General features: G+C 45.6%; 2 protein-coding genes and 1 non-coding gene across 3 annotated transcripts in view; 1 reads left to right on the plus strand and 2 right to left on the minus strand.

The window, feature by feature from the left end:
* LOC119456756 (cytochrome P450 3A24-like) overlaps window positions 1–23,422 on the minus strand; it is a 91,991-nt gene that overhangs the window by 63,155 nt on the left and 5,414 nt on the right. The gene's annotated exons all lie outside the window — the stretch shown is intronic.
* The window catches only part of LOC119455669 (cytochrome P450 3A24-like), a 37,733-nt gene that overhangs the window by 3,640 nt on the left and 10,671 nt on the right, over window positions 1–23,422 (minus strand). The window contains exons 2-9 of the mRNA XM_037717089.2: window positions 14,988–15,084; window positions 13,350–13,402; window positions 11,071–11,167; window positions 10,168–10,284; window positions 7,442–7,530; window positions 5,355–5,503; window positions 2,086–2,201; window positions 1,719–1,860 (exon numbers count right to left, since the gene is read on the minus strand). Of these exons, the coding sequence (XP_037573017.1) occupies window positions 1,719–1,860; window positions 2,086–2,201; window positions 5,355–5,503; window positions 7,442–7,530; window positions 10,168–10,284; window positions 11,071–11,167; window positions 13,350–13,402; window positions 14,988–15,084 (860 nt within the window). The remainder of the gene's footprint in view (window positions 1–1,718; window positions 1,861–2,085; window positions 2,202–5,354; window positions 5,504–7,441; window positions 7,531–10,167; window positions 10,285–11,070; window positions 11,168–13,349; window positions 13,403–14,987; window positions 15,085–23,422) is intronic.
* Trnat-cgu (transfer RNA threonine (anticodon CGU)) lies at window positions 8,448–8,519 on the plus strand. Its single transcript has one exon. It is a non-coding gene; the product is annotated as a tRNA-Thr (tRNA).

Here is a 23,422-nt window from a genome sequence, read left to right on the forward strand (position 1 = left end):
ACAATGAAACCGAGTATTTGTAAGGAAATTACAAAAACAATGCGTTCGAGCATCAAGCCGTTTGTAAAACCAGTACGTTATGCACCATGCAAGTGTGGTTTTCACTAAATTTCATATTTTCACTGTTATATCATCTTTTCTTTTTAATTCCACTTTTACTGCGTCAAACATATATTCACTGTATGTTTCTCCCTGCATATCCCTGCATATTCTCTTCACGTTTGCTCTATAAGTTGTCTCTGAGTGTGTATCGTCCTCACAAAGGTTGCCTTCGTCCTTAGCTTCATGAGTCCATGATTGTCCAATTCTCGGTTCCGCATAGCATAGAAAGATTGATTCGCAAACAAAAAAGTGGAATTTTGGTTTCATTTATTGCTCTCAGGAACAATACAGTGCGAGTGTATAAAAAAAAAGAAGTATACACATCCAACAGTGAAATTGTCATGAAAGTTGTGTTTGCCTTCGTGAAGCGTACTTAACACTTACAAAACTGAGGAACCGCGATAGACAACTCAGTGATCAATAATAATGGGTAGTCAGGATGGAGCAGCTGCTCCATCTAGGTGCTTTAGTCGGAATTAAGGCCCAATTGGCGGGATAAAAGGTAATATTTGAGTCGTTAATCTCGTAAATGAATGAATTGTCGCTGCTGCAAATATATTGCCACTTATTTTCCAAAGACATTAATTTGTTTACGAAATGTATTCGTTCCATTGCATTTCCCTCTCATGAAACCACTTGCAATGTAAAAGGCAAACAGGCACACATACACTATAATACTCGCACGCAAAGAAAAGAAAAATTTGTTTATTCACGAACTCCTGTTTCTGAACTTGGAAATTCTTTCCCAGGTAGATATCTTATAGACATATAACGAAGCTATCACTTGAAAGCCGGTTCAATGACTGTACTCATAATTATGCGAAACACATTATTTTTGGTTAGCACGTGGAAACATTAAATGTAGCTTGAACAACCTAATATGCACAGGAAAACGAGAAGTGGGGGTCATCAGTGATGTTTATGACCTCGTTGCGCGTGTGCACTTGTAACAAGCGCTGCTCTTACTCGAGTACTAGTCTTATCTCAATCTGGCTACGACGTACGAGGCTCTTTTTGTTCTCTCGGAACCACAGAAACTGGCTTTCTGGTGATCATGCATTTCGATAGCGCAAAAACTGCCCCTCTGTGAGAGAAAGCACTCTAGGCCGCATGTTGCCTTCCGCTAACTTGCTGTAAGGTTTACATAGCGAAACAGGTCGCTGCGTAAATGTCCGAGCAAGGATACATTAGTTTACTATCAAGAATTAGATTACTGATGATTACTGATATGGTAAGAGTAAAGATGAGTTGTAACTATATTTTATGGAGACATACTACACAAAAAAAAGCAATTTGTTTGAGTTATGCGACTGTAGCTCGGCGCAGAAGGGAATATCAGTTCTTCGTTTTTTTTAATTTTTTATGCAAAAACAAACATCAATTCTGGCAACTATACATTCTGTCTTTTACGCTATGATTTCGGTGCGCAATTGTGTTAGCGGACGCGGGCATGTTCCTTTAAAGAGTATGTTCCGCTCTAAATATATTTACCTGCAAATGACGCTCTTTCCTGTATAGTAACTTGTTCACATCGTTCCGCGTCTTTTAAACCACAAGAAAACATTGTTTTATTGTGTTGCAAAAAGCGTGTAAGTAGGATTCCCCGAGCTACTTACGGTTACTACTATTTGCCGATGCCAGCTCAGTCTCAGAACCAACCTCAAACACCCTGTTCTCGTTTTCCGCTGAGCTATCTTCATCAGAAGTCAGTGTACCTTCTTGGGCATCCATCATGAGCTGTAAAAAATCTTCATGACGCTAGAAAGAAAACAAATTATGTCGCTATAACCTTTATCAGTAAAATTATTTCAGAGTAAAAAGAACCCCAAAGATGTATCTCAGCACAACCTGACAGTGGCCGAAACTACCAGCCACAGCCCGGCACAGCCATGTCGGTCGTATTGCCATATTTCGGCGCAGTGCGTGAGCTGAAACACTGGCATGCAGAAAATGAAAGCGTAACTGCAAACACGTGACACGTACGTGGCCTGCCTGGCGCCTTTCGTTTATGATGCGTTGACAAACATTCTTGAAGTACTCGAACTCACCATCGGTTTCTATACTAAACCGAAAGCACCTTGCCAGTTCTGCAAAAAGCGCTGAAAGAGATGAGTGGCATAATTATTTTTGATAAAATGTCGAAACAATGAAGACCCGTGCTTTATGTAACCCCTTCAGTTTCATGCATCATGAACTTTTCGTACGAAGGTTATACAATCATCATAAAGACGCATCATAATTTTGTAGCAAGCATTGAGGAATCAAAGAAAATGGTATGTGTATGCGGTTGTTCTGGGGGTTCAGTTATTTTCTTCTGTAAAAGTAATGTAGGAGGTAGAGCAAGCGAATTGCACTGCACATGCTTTAAGGCTCCTGAAGTAAAAAAAACCAAAATGTATTGCTGAATGAATGGATTAAGGCAAACATGTGGCCCAAGGAGTAGCATTTGTCTGGTGCAATTTGCTTTTTTTTTTAGACTACAAGAATGCTCTGCTTCATGAGTAACAATTCACTGCGATCAGTACCGGTAATTATTGATCAAATAGATGTAAACGTGTGCAAAGGAGCATAATCCACCTGGTGCATTTTTTTCTGTGCGCACAGCGTCAGAATGTTCCATTTCTTCAGCGACAACCTACAGTAATCCGTATCACTCATTGTCAATCCAAACGTGCGTGCAAAAGAGTAGCATTCCATTGTTGGAATTTGTTCTTTGCACACGGTGTCAAAACGTTTAGTTTATTCAGCGATAATACACAGTGATCAGTACCACTCACTATTTCGGTTGAGTTTACAGCGCAAACAAATTTAAGGAAATAAGGGACAGTCATGGAAGGAAAGAGCGGTGACTTTCAACTTTCACTCTCTGCCCATACGTTACTTTCTTATGTCTAAGTACCCTCCGAAGTCCTTTGAAATGAATTGTGACCTACTCGCCTACGCTTCCACACTTGCTTACTCATTGTCAAGGTGGAAGAATAGGATGAGATGGCTGGATGGATGCTATGAGCATCCTCTTAAAAACGGAGTGGTGGATTGCGCCACCAAGCTTTGGTATTATTTTGCCTAATGTCCTACCTATATTTTTTTGAGAAAACATCCAGATACAAATAATTCCCAGCATCAAATTTTTGTAGGCCTCCGTTCTTGCGGTCTCCCTACTTTTCTGCCACCAAACCTCCAATCGCCTCTTACTTTGCTCTATTGCAGACATGTTTTCTTTTCCCCTGCTATCCCTGAACCCTAGCGCTTCAAGTAGGCCAGAAGAGCCTAAACTGGCAGCTGGATCTTCACATTCCCATAAAACCTGTTCTATCGTTTCCCTAGCTTTACCGCAGCAAGCACATGCGTCTTCGTCCTTGGTGTACTTCGCTTTATAACTACCCGATATAAGGCATCCATACCTCACTTCTAAAAGTAAGGAGCTTTCCTTTAAGTTATCATAAATTGTTTCTTTCTAGATTAAGTTTATTTTCCTTTGAGGTAGTTAGTCATAGCAGGTTTCTCTTTCTTTGTTGCTATCCATGAAATTGTCTCATCTCTCACTTTGCGTTTGACGTTCTTTGTTGCCGTGTTGCCGACCATATCGGTCGCAACGACGTGTCTCAACGACGCCACCTGTCGGCAGTGTGGGGTAACTACGCCCCTGTTCGCTCTTCTTTTGTCCGCCGGCCGGGGCGCTACAGTGATCGGGTCATCATTTTCTGTCGTCTGCTCGTGAAATGAGGCACTGTGCTCACATATTTTGCTACCAACACCCTTTTAACGTGCGGAGTTACTTTTTCTGTGACAATAATAGCTCTCGTCGTTTCGGTATTACTGTTGTCCGTGCTATATTTGCGGTGGAAATGGAATATAAAAATATAAAAGCAAGCTACCGAGCCTGCTGTTGGATCTTGCTTCGGAAAGCGTTCATCCAACATGTCAATGGCATATTTGGTGGTTTTCAGCAAGTATTCCGCCTATGCGTGTGAAGTTTAAGTGTCTGATGTGTCCGTTAAAATTGGTGCAGCGTCGCCTCGACTCTTGCGTCAGAGTGCAAGCAGTCATAGAAATCACTGTGCGGTTGAAGACCTAGGCGCACGTTCCAGTTCGGATGTATGAGATGTCTTTGATTTTCTAATTTGTCAATACTGCTCCAAGAACCAGCGTTCAAGAGGTAAATTTGTTTGCCTTTTTACAAATTTTTCTGCCCAGAAACATCTCTTCTCGTATTATTACAACTTTCGCGTGCATCATGAAGACGTTTACAATAATCGATCGTGTTGGCACATATCTGTAGTGATGTACTTGTGTTTTATTTATTTCCACCCCAGAGCCAAGTGGTTGCATTCGGTAAACAACATTGATACTTCTACGCGTAAATACATTAAAATAAAGCAACTTGATAACATCGCCCATTGCTCCACTCGACAAATCACCCTCCCAAGCTGTGTGTGCATAACTTGAACGGAGCCGTTACTCTTTTTTCTTCCAGTGAAATTCAGCACATTCATAGGATTTATGAATAATTATATTTTATTTATGGAACCTATTGTAATTTAATGAAATTTAAATAATTTATTATTAGTCAGAATATATGCGCTCTTTGATCACTTGTCAGCGTTGCAGAAACATTCCCTGTAAAAAGAAAGCATAAGCACGGTTTCAATACCACTGAGAAGCGCACTTAAAAAAAGTTAATTTTCCAACGTGACCACGATTTACTGGGAAACTGCCTCGGTGTGCTTCTTCCTGTATTCGATAGTGAAGCCGCGTCGGTTAGCTTTGAAAATGTGGCCTAGTGCTCGAAGGAGTTATTTAATTGTGTCTTCCCAGTAATAACTGATGAGGGAAAAGTATCACTTTTGCATTCAAGCTTAACAGCACTTATTACCATGGTTATTTCAATACAAAAGTTGATTTTTTACATATTTGTTGCACCCTTAACGAGAGAGGCGTGAACTCAAAAAAATAAAAAAATAATCAGAAAAGATCGGCGCGTTTCCAGGCTTCGTTCCGACACCTGTCTACTCTTCCAATGTGCTCATTATTAATGAAATAAAGTAAATGTTTGTGCAAAGAAGCAGTGTTTGGTTGCTGCAGCATGTTCCATACACGCGGTGCCAGAATGTTCGGTTTCTTAGACGACAATCCACTCTTTCTTAGTACAAATACATCCAAGGCGCTTTTTTTTTTTTTTTTGCTTGTGTGTGGCTGTAAATTTTTTATGAATTTTGTTTGCCAGATTCGGGAGTAGAAGCGAGGCTTACTTGCAACAAGCACCCTCCAGGACATCCTTCTTGCAGAAAATGTCTTATTAACTTCTGCCACAAACTCATTGGTGGAGTCTGTGTGGGAGTCAAGTCTCGTGCCGAACGCGCACCTTGCGATCACATCAAGTGAGTAGTGACCAAAGAACCTGAGAGAAACCGATGCAACCCAATGGCAAAGAGTAATATTTATAGTGCACTGCAAATTTTCGCGGCAAATAAGCCTCCGTAGCTTCTCATTAAAAAAATGTCACAGTTTCGCCCTAAGGGCGAAGCAATGAATGCGATAGCAACACAGCAATGTCATACGAAGTAAGGTGAGCGGCTTTGGTAGCAATATGAATTGTAGTAAACATGAGCTGATTAAGTAAGCAGGTGTGCTGCGGCGTAAGTAGACCGTCATGAAGGGAGACTCGATGACCACGAGAAGGCGCGTGTGAAACGGTGGTGTTGATGAGAAGCGCTTCCCGTGGGCAGCGCGTGCGAAGGGACACACCTGTAGCGCTGCACTGCCGATCCGGGCAGCATTACATGTGTAGCGTGTGTTGGAAAATGTGGCCCGACTATTACTAACCGAATGAACAAGCGTGGTGTGAGCGCGCACAAACATGAATAGATCACACTGAATGACTGCAGGCAACGACTGTCAAAACGCTGGCAGCAAGCGCATACGCTGCAGCGGGCGAAGGCACGTGCGGTCTGTCGCTTCAACAGAAACTGAGCGGCGAATGCACAGTGCATAAAGGTAAGAGCCGTGTGGAGATAAGAGACGGTGCGGGCGAGCGACGAGCGCGGTTGTTGGCAGAGTAGAAGTGCCCCCCACTCCCTCCGGCGCTGGCTTCCCGCTTCCTTGCTTGCGCGTGGGAGAGATAAGAGACGGTGCGGGCGAGCGACGAGCGCGGTTGTTGGCAAAGTAGAAGTGCCCCCCCCCCCCCGCTCCCTCCGGCGCTGGCTTCCCGCTTCCTTGCTTGCGCGTGGGAGATTGAGTGCGTTCGCTCTCCGTGATAGCGCGCGTCCCCGCACGCTTCCGCTCGGGCATACGGTGCGCGGCGAAGATTTTATCTATACGGAACCTCACGGCGACGGCGATGACGACGGTGACGCCGACGGCAGAAATCCGGTTGAAGTGTCCATATAATTGCTCTCGCAATAAAAAAAACACCGCATATCCACGAAGTGACTGATGATGAGTGGGCGAAGCACCGGGGGATCATTCGGGCAAAACACCGGAAGCGTTCTTCCGGCGTCCGGAACCGGAAGCGCAAACGAAAGCGGAACCGGAAGCCGGCTTCCGGAAGCCGGAGCTTGGCGTACATATATATATATATATATATATATATATATATATATATATATATATATGCATATACATACATACATAGCGGTCTCCATGCCAACCAGAGCTACGGACTACGAGGGACAAAGCTCGGCCCTGAGGCACTTCGCCCCTAAAAGTGTCGATAAATGTAGTACGTCAACGTATATTCTGACCGGCATCTAGGGGATGAAAATGGAATGAAGCATGATGTCACCAGATTAGACTCAAATGAGCTTATATTAATGTTTTCGTGCACAAAATTGAGCCATCTGAGTAGAGGGTGTGATTAATAATATTCACTGTTCTTAAAACAGTTCTCTCAGTTCGTTGTTCTTAAAAGTTATTAGACCTCATTACTTATCTTAAACGATATCTTTCGATATAAGCTAGTTTTGGCAACTACTAACCTTCAGTACATCCATGGTCCGTTGAGAATGGTGGCATGCATTAACACATACAACGAAACTACCACTGTCCTTCCTAAATATTGTTAAAATTTTGGGTTTAGCATGTGTGCGTGTGCACGCGTGCATGCGGCCACGTTTCCTACTTTTACTAAAAGTATACCGTCTGCCGCTTTCAGTTTGTACAGAGGTATTCCGAGGAAATTCTCAGTCGCTGATTTAAATACACCAGAAGCTTCACAATTCGGGGTTTACCTTCATCAAAAGCTCGGTGCATGAGCGCTTTAGATTTCGCCCCACTCAAACGCCCCATACACTGAGCCAACGTGGCGCATATAGTGCTGTGTGTGAGATCTATAGCTCACCATTTCACATCGATGTCCTGATTTTTCTCGGCCGCTTCTTCGAGATGCGTACTCGTGATCCTCGCACAATCTTGAATCATCGCATTCATCTGCAAACATATATGTTGACACATGTACACGTTTATCTTTCACCGGTGACCGCTTTTCACCGGCTAACAAAGGTTAAACGTTCTATAGCTTGGCGCAGGAGGCGCCTGCATGTATCGGAAGTTTCTCAAACGTTATCAATGCTTCTATCCGTTATCTCTTGTCACCGACGCTCATGTAATCTGATTGTATGAGCGACGCGAATTGTCTAGTACTTTCTGGAAGACACGCGCACACCAGGGATTACTCTGGAACCTTCGATGACTCACGTGTGAAAGCCGACGCGTTTCGCCGCTGATCAGATTTCGACGATCGCCGACTGTGTTCGCCGCTATCGGTGTGCGTCGAGCGCAACTTGCTTTTCTGGTTACAGGGTCGGCCAATAAAAAGCCCGTTTCGTCATTCACAGTTTCACGACTGTTTTCTTTACCGTCACTACTACGTGACAATATATACTTTAACGTGCAGTGTAGAAATCTTGATGGCTCCCGAGGTGCAATTCCCGAGAAAGGAGTATGACGAGTGCGTTGTTCTTGCGCAATATATTTCTGAAGTTTTCGCTGGTTGACCAGGCTTTTTCACATTGACAAAGGCTGCTCCACCAACCAAAATGTCCCCAATATATATATATATATATATATATATATATATATATATATATATATATATCCTAAGAAGCCTACAAACAATGATACCAACGAGGACTCGAATCCGGCAACATTGCTGCCTTCAGGTAGCATATGTGGGTTTATCGACCAGTTGCGTTCACCTAAAAAGATCACGTACTCGTGACGCCTGCGGCAGAAGAGATGTTCCACATCCGCCGCCTAGGTTTGTGAGTGGTGGCGCTGGCTAGCACTCCCAGGGTGAGTTCTAGTTGTAAGACATAAATGCCACAGAAAGTGGATGGGAAAACGGCGCCGCGGTAGCTCAATGGTGAGAGCATCGCACGCGTAATGCGAAGACGTGGGTTCGTTCCCCACCTGCGGCCAGTTGTTTTTTCATCCATTTTCATTTTCATGAATTTGTCATTTCTTTAATTCAATTAGTAAGTACAAGTAATTTCCCCTATGTTGTCCTTGGTGTCATTGTTTGTTGGCTTCTTATGATATGATTAATAAAAATCGGGCCCCTCGGTTCTCTTTCTTCTCGTATATATATATATATATATATATATATATATATATAATGTGTGTGTGTGTGTGAAAGAGAAGAAAAGCAAACCGAGGGGCTCGATTTGTGTTAGTCACATCATAAGAAGCCAACATTGAATGGCACCGGGGACAACAATAGGGAAAACTATCCGCAGTTCATAAATAAACTAAAGAAATGATAAATAAATGTCAATGAAAGCGGGTGAAAAAAAAAACTGGCCGCAGGTAGGACACGAACCGATGGGTTCGCATTACGCGTGTGCGATGCTTTTACCAATATATATAATGAACGAAAGAAAGGGAACCGAGGGGCCCGATTTTTATGCTTAATGGCTAGGTATATATATATATATATATATATATATATATATATATATATATATATATAAATACCGAGTCATCGCCACTCCCCCTCCACCTGAAATTGATAGAGGTTCGATGCGCCATCTCTAGGGGACCAAAAATAGCTAAAGAAAGCTGGAAAATGCATTCTTTGTTTTCATCTAGCGTGGCTGGACAAAAGATACACTCAGTTTTTATCGCGGGATGTTATATTGCTCGCAAGATTCATAAAGCAATGTTTTACTGTCCGCGACATTTATTCCCTTGCGTCGCGTGATGGAAGCTCCAGAAGATCACAATTCGAAGACGTGACTGCGATCCGCCTGTGCCCAAAAGCGAACGCAGTATGAATTTTGCGGAAATGACCAGGCCCGCAGTTTACGTTCTCTATAGAGGTGGGCGATGACTCGGTGGTTTCGACATACTCGGCTTTTTGCCTAAAAGGGGGGGGGGGGGGGGGGGGGTGCGCGATGACTAGGGATATTACGGTATCTATATGAGAATGTAGGAGGTCAATGGGTCAGTTATCCGAAGAAGATTATGTCACAAAGGAGGCGCCGTCGTACTCTAAAACTTAAAATGTATTATGCCAACAGTTTCGAGAGTGGGTCAGGGCAGGTTGAAAGTTTGGTAAGTTGAAACTTTCAACCTGCCTATATGAATAGAGTTACACTCTCTGAGCTGTCGGCTATGGCAACGCCCCCGCAGCCGAGGTGCCAGATTCTCAGCATCGGGAGAAATATGACACAAAACGAACACGGCATGTACGAAAATTTCGTATACCACTATGCTGTCATACGACCCTAAGGTGATTGAAATTTTGTTTTCGCGGGCCACAGAAGACAGCACGAATGAAGATATCGTAGGAACGTTTCCACCAGGCCCCTATCGTAACTTCAGGACGATAACTCTTGATAACTGCCGCGCAACAATAACTGCCGCGCAACGCCAGTAGTAACTGAAATAACAATACGGAGGATACAGTGATGTATCAGATAAGTGAACCGTCTAGCAGTCCATGAACAGCGCAAGCTCTTATACGTCCCTGTAAGACAATATTTATACTAATAATATGGCATATTATCAAGAAGTAATATCAGTAATGCTAGGTTGCGTGCGCTGCCTCGACCTTTATATACGCACTTTACGTAGCTTCCCAGTCGAGAATGCTGGGGTAGTAGCCGGGCGGATTGTTCGCCAACGCTCCGCGGCTGCTATGACCATCATGCTGTCCACGAGGGGGTTTGATGTTCGCTGTAACTGTAATAAAAAAAGCACCGAGGTATATTTGCCATGGCTGGCAATCTGCAAAGACTAGATCAGATACGACCCGGTTCACAGATTGTGCCAACAGCTGAGTATTTATCCGCATTATAGCTTTCTGTTCGGTTAGGTCATAAATTGGTTGCTACGACAAAATTAATGTAGAAAGTACTACGCGGCTACTCTATCTGTCTCTGTTCTACAGCAAAAAATAATTAGGTGTTATAAAAAGTAAGTGAATAAAAAATAGAGAACTTTTACTGGTGAGCGAATATTTTTTGAGTCCTGCATGCATTTCTACCCTTTTTACTTTTGTTTCACAGGAAGACGATCAATATTTTCCTACTCCCTATAATTAAGGATTTAACAAGTGTATGAAAGGCAGGGAGAGATCAATAAAATTGCCAAGGCAATGTTTTTTTTTAAATATCTGGCCGTGTTTCTGAAAAATTCAGGTGTCTCAAAAGCTGTAATGTTGGATTATATTTAAAGGTATGTTTCCATACTTCGCGTTTATTTAATTATCCTACACTCTAAAATATCATAAAATATTTCTGGAAATATTCTGGAATTGTCTTAGCAGAATTTCACTTTTTTCATTGCTCCCTTATGTCCACACAACACCGTCATGCGCAGTACTGGTAAGACCCTAGCGGTGTTAAGTTAATGCGACGTATTGAGCAACATTACCTGAAGTAGTAAGTTATGCAGGCCCTAAAAGTTCACGATGCCTAGATTAATAAATCATTAAAGGAAAAGTAAGAATGAATTAAAGTAGCATACCATCCTATTCGGCAGATGCTGGAAGTCCTTGACCAAAATCTGCTTTATCAAATCAGGCTCGGCGACAAAGAGACAGGGTTTCCCTCGCTCGTAGGCGCTGGATCAACATGAATCAAGGGGAAAAAATGTAAGATGTCGACACAGTCCAACAGGCATGTAAAGTTCAACTATTAATTTTGGGGTTTAAACCAGTTTTCTGTATGACGTGATGCGTCTTTTTTACCTAGCACAAAAATTTACCGCCACTGCTGTCCATTTTTATAATTTGATACATCAATAATTCTAACTAGTTAGGTCATTTGCATCAATTTTAAAAGCACACTTTCATACTAGCACATCATCATCATCATCATCATCAGCCTATATTTATGTCCACTGCAGGACGAAGGCTTCTCCCTGCGATCTCCAATTACCCCTAAATTTCGCTAGCTGATTCCAACTTGCGCCTGCAAATTTCCTAACTTCATCACCCCACCAAGTTTTCTGCCGTCCTCGACTGCGCTACCTTTCTCTTGGTATCCATTCTGTAACTATAATGGTCCACCGGTTATACACCCTACGCATTACATGGACTGCCCAGCTGTAGTGTAATAAGGTTTGCACATCTTCATGGAATCCTTATTCACGAGATTCACAAAAAGCAAGCTTTTCGGCCTAATAGCCGTCCAAACTCGCGCGCAAATAAACCAATGCTATCAAATCGTAAAACCATTTGTTGACCCGTATAGCAGCGCAATGCAAATAAATTTTGGCCGTAAATTTTCTGCCACCAGTTACACACGTACCAGAGTCCCAACCGAGAAATTCATCGTACACTGCTCTCACAGACAAATTAATTTCAGAACTATATCTCTCAGCTTTTCGATCTACATTGGAACTGGTAAAGCAGCTGCTAGTGTAATAAAAAAAAGAAAGAAAAGGTTAGGACTAGAGTGTACTAGATAGGAGGAGTGGGTCCAGCGCGGCATACCCGCTGAGGCTTATTTATTTATTTATTATTGAAAAGTTGCTGGCGCCACCATCACCTTCACCTGAATCAGCGGCCCCGCGCGCCGGCCGGACGCTTGTCGCGTCGGAGACCCTACCACAGCTGCATGGAGCTTTGGCAGATGTTTCACTCTGCTGCATCTAGTTTTGATACTTTGAGGCGGAAACACTGATTTTATTCCCTACCGATCTGTAGTAAATGAAATCCGCCTACTCCATGGCACATCCGCTTACTGAGGGATGTGCCCATGTCCTAAGGGTTAGAGAATCAAGTTGTTGTGCTAGGGATCCTCTGGTTGTATCCTACCGTCGAACAATGTCATTTGCGTTAATTATTTAAAGACAACGTCTTAGCGACTTTACCACCACTTTTCCGTATCGGGTATGTCTCAAAATTCTTTCGTGGGCCAATCCCCGAGATAATACAGCCTACCGCGCCAGTAAAATAAAGTTCCTTTCAGGTTTGAGCCTTGATATTGTTTCGCACTTTTAATAGTTAAAAGATTGAGAAGATGTAAGATACAAGGCATGTGCCTTCAGTGTTATGTTTCATGACATCTGGTTGTGGGCTGTCATTCTTAAAATACTGAGGAATGATTTTGTCAAGAATGTAAGACCTGGAATGAGCAACTTTAGTTATAGAATAGTGTAGCAATATAACTCGCGTTTACAGGATGTCGTATAGCCTGACATGACATATATATATATGTCTATCTTATATTGTATATTATGCATATAGAATAGTATATAGTAGTAGTTATGTTCATATAATTGATCAAATGAAACGTATCTAGTAGAGTGGAATGGTCACGAGCATGTGCACGTTCACAAAGAACATGATCATAACCAGTGTGGTAGCCAACACTATAGAGCCCGGAGACTTAAAGAAGACAAGGTGCCTCCGTGGTGCGTTGTTTTTGATTCATTCAATCCTTTTTTAAGGTTAAAGGCGACAACTTTGAGAGCCTAGTTACCATCTACCAGCGGTGTTCTGTTTTGTTCATATTAGGGAGAGCTAATGAAAAGTATACGTGGCTGTTTCGTGCATACGAAACGTCTGCAAAGCAGGCAGTATCGCAGTGTTGCACCACGCACCAATATAAGGGCTTGCGTTCATTCAGGTACACACAACAACCTGTATCAGTGCAGAAGCCGGCAATCTGAACTTCACATTTGCACACATTCTAACCGTGTGGTTTGATTTCGTTCTAACTATCATTCTAACTACCATTCTGGTTTTCTATTGCCGAATCAGTCGTCTTGTGGGCAAGGACAGGTGGCTGAATGCTTACCCAAACAGTCGTCCATATTTCTTGTATCTCTCCTGGTCACTTAAGCAGACTGGCTGTAAAGAAATAACGCATTTATTTTTAATATTGTGCGCTCGTGCACGATGCCAAATGGTCAGCTATACGACTTAGAGCTCTGTGTCGTTCGACTCATTCGTATTACAAATTACCACAACAGTCCGCAATCACCAACGAATGGCGTAAAATCTTTTTCGTGCTCCGTGATTTTTACCCACCATCAGCGTACTTTCCCTCAATTTGTGATTATTGCTATCTTCTCCAATACTTCAACTCCATGCACAGTTGCACATCATCGTGATAGGTGCGATTATGTTGTCGTGACACGAAGGGGGGAAAACATTCATGGTGCGCCATCTCATGAACGCGGAGCTATAGAGCCATCAAAATAAATGGGAAACTGCTGGCGATGCTTGGTTTTGCATTTGTTGCCGGAGGACGTATGGGGTTGTCTACAGCCGAAGAAAGTGGCTAAATATATTAACCCTTTATTTACGCGTGTTGTCTACAGGCAACACACCAGAATTTCTTTTTTCTTCCGAGTTTCAGTATTGATTCTGGCTAAATGTTTTCGGCCAACACTGAATGACAGGCAGCAAGCGTGATTTGTTGGTTTACAGCAGGAATATTTTACGAGGAAGAAGTTTGGCACGCGACTTACTGTCTTTTAAAAGAAAGGTCAGAGGAGACAGGCCAAGGCAAGATATCCAGCTGCAGGGGCGTCATACATGTGATGTAAAGCAAATGAAATGTACACCTATGGTTCACATATTACGAGAGCTGTCTATACAACATAAAATCGAAGCCTTAAGTGGCTTGGGGTGGAGTCCACTCCCAGTTGCCTGCCTGGGGTTTACTTGCTGAAAACATTTGCTGAAAACATTTCCGGAAAATATATTTTTTTCTTTTTGTTGATTATGCTTATTCGTGATGTGCTTTGCACATTTAGATAGGAAATAAAGATTTGTTGGGGTACCTATATGTCTCGTCCTTAAATGGTTAAAGTCCTGCATCATTTATACAGCGATTAATGTAACCAGCCGTCGTGCATCCGGTCCCGTCACCTAGTTGATTTTGATTCTAAACTGTGCACGGAGGTCTGTCGCGCGTGCAGTTTTGTACTGCACGCGCGACAAACGGTTTAGGTTGTAACCGAATTAATGTTTTCCTTCTGGTAAAAAATCCCTAAAACGTACTCACGGTTTTTATGTGATGTTCTAAGAGGGACTAAAAGCGCGGGCCTTCTGCGAGAAGCAGGTAACTTTGGGCATCGCTCTAGCGTCACTTGGCAGAAATTTTGCTGAGGTCTACAGGTAGGAGACATTTGCAGAAAACTGCACCGTGACGTGGATACTGCGCTGGAGATGATCGCACCAGACGAAGGACGCGAAGGAGACATCAAAAAAAAAAAAGCTTGAGTAATGTATAATTACTCAAGTTAGTTAATAGTTAATAGTATGTGCCAAGTCACTTAAGTAATAGAGCTTCGATTCCCCAAGAAATAGGATGGGGTAAAAAATATACATGTAGCAGATATTTCACACTTATCTCCAGATTATACACCTTACGGCACACTTTCGGTGTTCAAAAATTGCGTGCTTCATAATACTAAAGGTAAGTTACCTTCAACAGCAGTCTCTTGGCAGGACCGAACATCAAAGAAAACTTCTCGTGTACCACATTCTGACTTTTCCAATAGTTTCTGTACCTTGAAGCATACCTGTTTACGACAAAACGTTACAACCATAAAAACAAAAAAATTGGAAATTTCGCTCAAGCCGCGAAGCATTGAAAGCGATAGAATTGAAGGCATTAGCATGGGTTTAGCATTGTGCTGATGCTCCTCAGATCGTTTTTGAACAATGCGCGAAAGCGACGTGTTGGTATGCCGCAGCACTCGACACATGTGCTGCTGCACAGCGCAGTTACAGCGGCGTGATGACTACCAGGTTTCTCACAATGCTGGCTGATGAGTGCCATCTGTGGCGTTGCAGGTGTCACGAATCAATGGTGTACTGGATAACACCGATGCCAAACTGTCGATGCATTTTTCAGCGTTGTTTAGCTTACTTTCTGTCTACTGTTAGTTGCGTGCACACGGATGCTTAGCGGGCACGCTGTAGAGTGCGTGCCCACAATGGTCATGCTCGCGGCGGAAGGCTAGATGTCACTACGTAGTATACAAGTCATGATCGAGCTGATCAAACAGCTCGGCTTGGCAGACAACTAGAACAAACCGGGTGAACCCATACCGGGGTCCTTGAAAACCAAAGCCCCTTTCTTAAAGAAAGATGGTTGAACGCGAAGCCTTCTCTCATGCAAACTGAATCAAAGTCAAAGTCGAAAGCCAACGACCGCGCAACGAACCCAAGAAATGCTGAGCGACCCGATGCGATGCATATGTGATTTGATTGCTTGTTAAGAATTGTATTTTTTGAACGTTGAAATTGAATGAAGACACAGCCTTTATTTTAGATCATGTAGCGTTGATTACACGCACACACTCACACTTTCATGGACGACTCTACACTTGCACAGTATTGCCTTGTGATCGCTGTGGTAGACGGTTAGAGGCTCTGTCGTTGCCGATACACGGGATGGACCTTACGGCCACGATCACTCTCGCGCTTACGTTCGCGTACGGCAGCCTCTTCGACCGTGCGCTGCACCCGCGGCCTACCCATGGTGACGGCCAGGAATGCATTGCGTGACGCGCGTAATGCAATGCAGATATATACAGCTCGTCTGGGTAGCGTGACGTTGCTGTTCCCATTGTTCTTATCGGTACAACTGCGAATGTAAACTGTAGTGTTCTACGATACGTATGTCGTGCGCCATTGTTCAATTGTGTGCGCAGATGCGCAGATAGTTCCATTGTGTAAGTTGGCTTTCCTGCAGTACGTTTTCGGTGCTCATGGACGAATCAGTGAGACATAGAAAGCTTCGCTTTAATAAAGTTTATTCTCTCTCTTCCTTTCTCCGCTGCCGAGATGATTGCGCGTAGCATGATGGTGCGCCCACTCGACGTTGTCGTTGTTGCAGCCAAACGCACTGCGTGTCTCTGAAAACAGTCTGTAGGCCACGCGTGCTACGCGTGCCGACGCCCGCAACCTCGCGTCTACGCGCCTTTCACCTCCCTCGCCTCGCGAGGAATGGCACTTGCGCCTACAAGAAACCCGTGCTAGCGCGCGCTCCCTTGGCGCAGAAATATAGGTGCTTTGGCAGACATTGTTTCGCACTTTGTTATTCACAGTGCTTCAAAATGCCTAAATATTTATTAGCCCAGTGGTTTTAATTTTAGAGTTGTTAAATCAGTGGGATCAAAAAAAAAGAAAAATAACTTTTTCGCTCGACAAAGATCAACCTCACGGAGAGTTGATTCTACCATGCCATAGCTGCGTCACTGCTGTTATTGTTGTTGTTGCCTCAAATAATGGCTCGTACCCACGAGGGGGATTGGCCGCACTGTTATCGCGATACTTCTTCGTTTTCTGCAGTTACGACAAGCATCTGAACACAGCTCGAACATCTTTGCTTTACCTGCTGCTTCATTTAAGGATCAAACTATCGATTCCTTCTGTTAAGGTTGCAATTACATATTGTTACGGTTAAGGTTGAACAGGCTTTATTTAAAGGACGAGGTTGATGGTGATGTAAAAATGGCGTCCATGGGCTGCGCCAGCTAACGTCTTCTTCCTTTTCTCCTTGCCTGGCTCATGCCGTAGCAATCCCCGGTTCCCAGACGAATCCCGCTGGGAAAGTCCAAATCACTGTGAAAGTGTAGGGTGAAAGCGCTTAAGGCGAGCAACATGTACTAACTGGGTCCGGCTAGACTGACGACCAGCTGACGTAAAGCGTGCCACCACGTACGTCAAGTCGCTCAAGCGATCTTTAATGACGAATGGGCCCGTGTACTGGTGTAAAAACTTTTCGCATAAACCACGTTTACGTTGCGGAGTCCACAACCACACAAAGTCTCCTTTAGCGTACGAGACAGACTGATGTCGGCTGTCATAGCGCTCTTTTGATCGGTGTTACGATGCCACAGTACGAAGACGAGCAATATGCCGCGCTTCTTCGGCAACACACAGCGTCTTGGCAACAGAGTACTCGCTGTGAAAGTCAAACGGTAGTATAGTGTCAATGCAGCTTAGCGGCGGACGTGCATAAAAAAGATAGCAAGGACGGTAATCAGTCGTCTCATGCTTTGCAGTATTATAAGCATAGGTAATGAAGGAGAGTACGTCATCCCAGTCTCTGTGATCGGAAGATACGTACATGGCCAGTATGTTAGTTAGAGTTCTGTTCGTACCTTCTACAAGCCCATTTGTCTGAGGGTGATAAGGCATTGAATGGCGGAACTGCGAATTACAGAGACGAAGCAGTTCTTCTACGGCATCCGCAACGACCTGTTGACCGCGATCACTAATGACGAGACGGGGAGACGGGAGAGGAGGGGGGGGGGGGGTTCCATGCCGAAGAATAATGAATCGAAGCAAAAACGTGGCAACGCACGCAGCTGTTCAAAATGGCACGGCCGACGTTTCTGCGTAACGGGTCAGGTGGTCGACACATACGATCACCCATCGGTTGTCGTTAGATAATCGGGGAAATGGGCCCAAAAGATCGATACCCACTTGTTCAAATGGCAGGTGAGGTGGTGGCAGAGGTTGGAGAAGACCCGGCGGAGCGGTTGTAGCGCGCTTGTAGTGTTGACATCGTTCGCAACTGGCGACGTAGTGCTTGACTGTGCCTCGCATTCTGGGCCAGTAAAAACAATCCTGCGTCCGGTTCAGAGTTCTGATGAATCCTAGATGGCCAGAGGTCGCATCGTCGTGCATGGCTCTCAGTATGTCTGCTCGCAAACTCTGCGGTACCACCAGAAGGAAGCGTGCCCCTTTAGCCGAATAATTGGTCTTGTAAACAGGCCGTCACAAACACAAACTCGACCGGTGGCTCCAGGACGTGATGCAGCCACAGATAGAGGTTCCAAACTAATATCATTTTTCTGCTCTGCCCTGAAAGTCATCGAGTCTGGGAATATAGAGAAATGATAGCAAAACCGTCATCAAAATTGTCTTCGTCACACTCCGTCGTCGTCAGAGGAAGGCGGGAGAGACAGTCCGCATCTCCGTGGCGACGCCCAGACTTGTAGGACATAATGAGGTCGTACTCCTGCAGTCGAAGAGCCCAACGTGCCAGTCGACCACTCGGGTCACCTAGATTCACCAACCAGCCTAACGGGTATTGGTCGGTAACGATAGTGAATGGGCGTCCGTAAATATAGGGCCAAAATTTGTGAACAGCGAACACGGCTTCCAAGCATTCTTGTTCGGTGACAGTGCAAATGCGTTCCGCCTTGGTCAAAGAGCGACTAGCATAAGCCACAACGTGTTCAGCTCCTTGATGATGTTGCACTATAGTACGGCACCGATGAAGATGCCACTAGCATCAGCGTTCACTTCCGTAGGCAAGGATGCATCGAAGTGACGCAATATGGGCCCTGACGCTAGTAGAAATTTTAGCTGGAGGAAGGCGTCATGGCAAGCCGATGTCCAGTTGAAAGGGTCGTCTTTTTGGAGAAGACATGTTAGGATTTACACCACGTCGGCAAATCTTGGGACAGAGCGACGAGAATACGAGCACAGGCCCAAGAAAGTCCTCAACTCTCCTCAACTCCCGTGCTTCGAGGGAGCTGACTGCCTCAATCTTCCGTGGATCTGGCCTCACACCGTTTTTGTCGACCAGATTCCCAAGTACTAACGTTTCGGTTTCCCCGAAACGATATTTCGTGGAATTTAGAATGAAGCCGGCTTGTTCGATACAATCCAGAACAAGACTGAGATGTCTGTTATGCCTACTCCATGTGCAGCCAAAAATCACCACATCATCGAGTTAGGACAAACAAATTTTCCATTTAGGTCCTCGGGGGATAGTGTCCATCAATCTTTCGAATGTTTCTGGTGTGCTACAAAGGCCGAACGGCATAACGTTAAATTCATAAAGACCATCTGGTGTCACGAAGGCCGTTTGCTCCTTATCGTCTGAGTGCATGGGTATCTGCCAATACCCTGATCAAAACCAGTGATGAAAAGTAGGCAGCGGAATGTAGACAATCGATGACATCATCAATTCTAGGAAGCTGGAACACATCCTTTTTGATGACCGCGTTTAGTTTCCAGTAATCAACGCAGAACCGCCACGATCCATCCTTCTTCTTTACTAACATTACTGGTGCTGCCCATGGACTAGAGGACTCTTGAACAACACTTTTCCGTAGCATGTTTTTCACCTGTTCAGCGATAACTCTCCTCTCTGTTGAAGACACGCGGTAAGGCTTTTGCCCAATGGGGTGAGCAGATCCGGTGTCAATTATGTGGTGACCACGAGAACGCGGGAGTGAAGCCTGCTTGTCACCTTGTGTGAAATCAAACACAGAAAGATGTGCCAGCAAACCTTGTGCGAGAGCATGGCGCTCATGTGAGGGCAGCGTCTTGTTGATCATCCGCAGGATTTGCTCTTCAGATGTGCTTCGGTGGGGATAGGTAGTATGAGACTGCTCTTCCTCTCTTAGAACTGTAATGGAGATGTAAGTGATCTCGTCAAATTCAGCGAGCTTCATATCACGCGGGAGAACAGCAGGGACGCAAGAACAATTGAAATCCTACGAATTTGAGGCGCCATTTACGACTCTCACGAGAGAGCGTGGCACAACTACATCTTTCTTCGCGCAGCTCGACGTAAGTGGCTGGGCTTGCGCGTCAAACGATAAAAGGTTGGCAGCAGCGACATTGACAGGGACACATGACAGCGACCAAGCCAAAAGCCGTAAATCGTTAGAAACAACACAATAGTTTTTCTCTGGTAAAGATGCGTCGGCAAGGGTGGCGAGAAGCGCGCTATTCAAAGTAATTTCGCCTTTGCCACAGTTAACGGAAGCGCCACAATCCTGAAAAAATCAATCCTGAGTGCACCGCTTTAGTACGAGAAATTCTCTTTTAAGATCTTCTCCTCCGAATAAACACTTGCAACACAAATACCAAGGGAATAAGGCACTCTCCACTGACACCACGAAACGTCACACCATCATTCCACGGGAACATTACTTTCCGACCCAGCCTTTCTTTGAAAGTCACACTCATGACGGAAACGGTAGCACCAGTATCCCCTAATGCTGTTGTAGGTATACTATCAATTAACACACGCACTTTTTTTCTTCACCATCATAATCGGCAGATGAGTATTTCGCAGAGACGCAGACTGTCCGGCGACCTTACCTCCATCGGCCGCGCCGGCTTGTTACCCAACGGCGGTGGTGACTTAGAACGTCGCCGTGGTGACGGTGACCGGCGTTGGCGACTGGTTGGTGGCGTCAGGCTGCGGTCTGAAGCTGGCGAGCCACTCATTCTGCTATATTGATGGAAGGTATTCCGGGGTGGCCCTCCTGTGGTGTTTGCAGTACCAGGGTCTGTCGGCCAGTGCTCGTCATAAACTGTCGCGTTCAAAATTAGGCCAAGCTGGTGGTGGGCCATAGATTGTTGTCTATCGGAGCCGGCGACAAAATTAAGCAATGTGTCCTAAGGCACCACAGCTGTAACACACAGGCGAGGCGTGACCGACGTTGTAAGCCCCGCGGTCTACCCTGGGACGCTGCGAATAATAAATGCGATCCTCCTCAATCATACGAAAAGCACAAACACACACATTACTCACACCGCCATATATGCATTATATTAACAGGGACCCAGGTTCCCCCCCTTGTAAACAGTGCGGGACCTATCCATCAAATAAACACATCTTGTGGGAGTGCCCTGCGAACGCCATCTTCAAAAGACAATACTTTCCAAATTACCACACAACCAGCTTCCTGGCACCTGGGAGGAGTGGACCACTCCCCCACGAAGATTTGAAAAACTATGGTGGCCGCTTCTGGAGCAGCACGTCAAGAACGTGCTGGGCCAGGAGGCATGAGCCTACCAGGAGGCCGGACTTGGGCTTTAGTTCCTTCGGGGGTAATAAATGTTATTCTCTCTCTCTCTCTCCTCTCTCTCTCTCTCTCTCTCTCTCTTCCAACTGCCGATTCTTGGTGGTAGCTCTACGAGTGCGTTGATTGGGCATCATGACGTCGGGAAAGGAATATCGGTGCTGTCGCAGCTGACCGACTCGACAGTCTGCAGCGCCTGGCATGTCAGACAATGCGGATACAGCAGATGCATGTTCTTGAGGTTGGTTGGAAGCACAACCAAGCTGTTCGACATCCGCCCCTTTGGTGTGTCGTTCAAGTTCTTCGCGGACAATTTGCCTTATAGTTGCCGCAAGGTCAAATTCAAAACTGTAGTTGTCGTCAACGCTCGTAACCATTGTGACATTCGCTAACCTCCCGAACTTTGGCGTGACACGGTGCATCTTCAAGGCCTCAAATGTACGGCAATGCTTCATGAGGTTGGCGACCGAGGCGAGATTCTCCTGTCCGGTTAAGTAATTGTAAACTGTAAACATCCTCGGATATGCCTTCGAAAAGGTGTCCAACTTTGTCCTCTTCGGACATTCGAGGATTGACCGTTTTACAAAGCTTCAGGATCGCCTCTATGTACGTAGTACTGGTCTCACCCTGGGACTTGAGTGCGCTGAAGCAATGTCTGCTCCGCCCTCTTCCTTTTCGTGGCGGAATCGCCAAAGCACTCTGTGAGGTCAGTAACGAAGCCTGTCCCACGTTGTGAAGGTATCTTCATGGTTCTCGAACCACACTAGCGCAGTGTCCGTGAGGAACAGAACGACATTGTCTGGCTGAGCCGTGGGGTCCAGCCGTTGTACTTGCTCACACGCTTGTAGTGGGTGAGCCTTCCTCCGCGTCCTCGACAAATTTCCTGAGAAAGGACGCGGCTCCATCTAATTCATCCAGGCGCCGGTTGTCCGCACTGGAGCAGCCAGAGAAGGCTGTAGGTCGCCACTGTGGGACATCGTGATCTCCAGTGGAGTCGGCGGCCAGTCGAGCGAGGCGTCGGCTTCGGCGTGGCACTTGCTGCAGCAGCTCCGCCGTCTTCGTCGAAGTACCCAGCATCTTCACCACAACACTGTACTAGGAAGGCTATAAGACCAAGACGCGGAGGGGCCCTATGAACAACGTTGGGAAATTTTAGCATACTGCACTTTACCGTAGAGTATGTTCATTAATCAGTCTCGTTTTCTACAACACAATAATGTCCAGGATAACTACATCGGCACAACGGTTGCCACTTTATGCAAGGCATAGCTATTCAGCACTCAAGTTGCTTATCAGCGACACAATTTCCATTTGTATCCACAGGCTCTACCAGCAACACCTAGATAGCACAGGGCCTGTTCATTCCGATCCATGACGTCATGCTACCTGGCCCGAAATTTTCGTTGCCAAGCCTGGCGTGATGAAAGCGGTGACGTCGAAATCACCGCTGCTAACTCGGGAGCATGATAGAGCACTGCACGGGCCGATTCTTGCGGCCCAGGCCCGGCCCGGGCCCGTTTTTACATTGGGCGGCCCGCCCGAGCCCGATCAAAACTTTTATGGCGAGACCCGGGCCCGGCCGGGCCCGGAAATAATTACGTTTACCCGCCCGGCCCGGCGCGCCACCCCTTTACCTTAGCCCGAGTCCGGCCGAGCCCGGCTCGAAACCGGCCGACCCGGACCGAGACCAAACAATCATGTTTTCAGAGTTGAGAAGCCCGAGATTAATCGCAGAAAGCCCGAGGCCAGCCCGGACCCGCGTCAAAAACCCGAGCCGCTTGAGTGCGCTGAAGCCATGTCTGCTCCGCCCTCTTCCTTTTCCCGGGTCAAAAGCACACGCCGTGCCCGAGCCCGGCCCGAGCCCGTGAAAAACTGCTCTACCCAGCCCGCCCGGCCCACGGCCGGGCCGGGCCGGGCTCGGCTTTCGGGTAAGCCCGAGCCCGTGCAGTGCTCTAGGAGCATACCATTAGATTCTATGGCATCGGGCCAGGTAGCAAGACGTCATGGATCGGAGTGAACGGTGCTTGTGCTACTAGGTGTGGTTGGCTGTGCTTCGTCTCTAGCAAAGCTTTCC

Source organism: Dermacentor silvarum, chromosome 6, assembly GCF_013339745.2.
Source record: "Dermacentor silvarum isolate Dsil-2018 chromosome 6, BIME_Dsil_1.4, whole genome shotgun sequence".
Lineage (NCBI taxonomy): Eukaryota > Metazoa > Arthropoda > Arachnida > Ixodida > Ixodidae > Dermacentor > Dermacentor silvarum.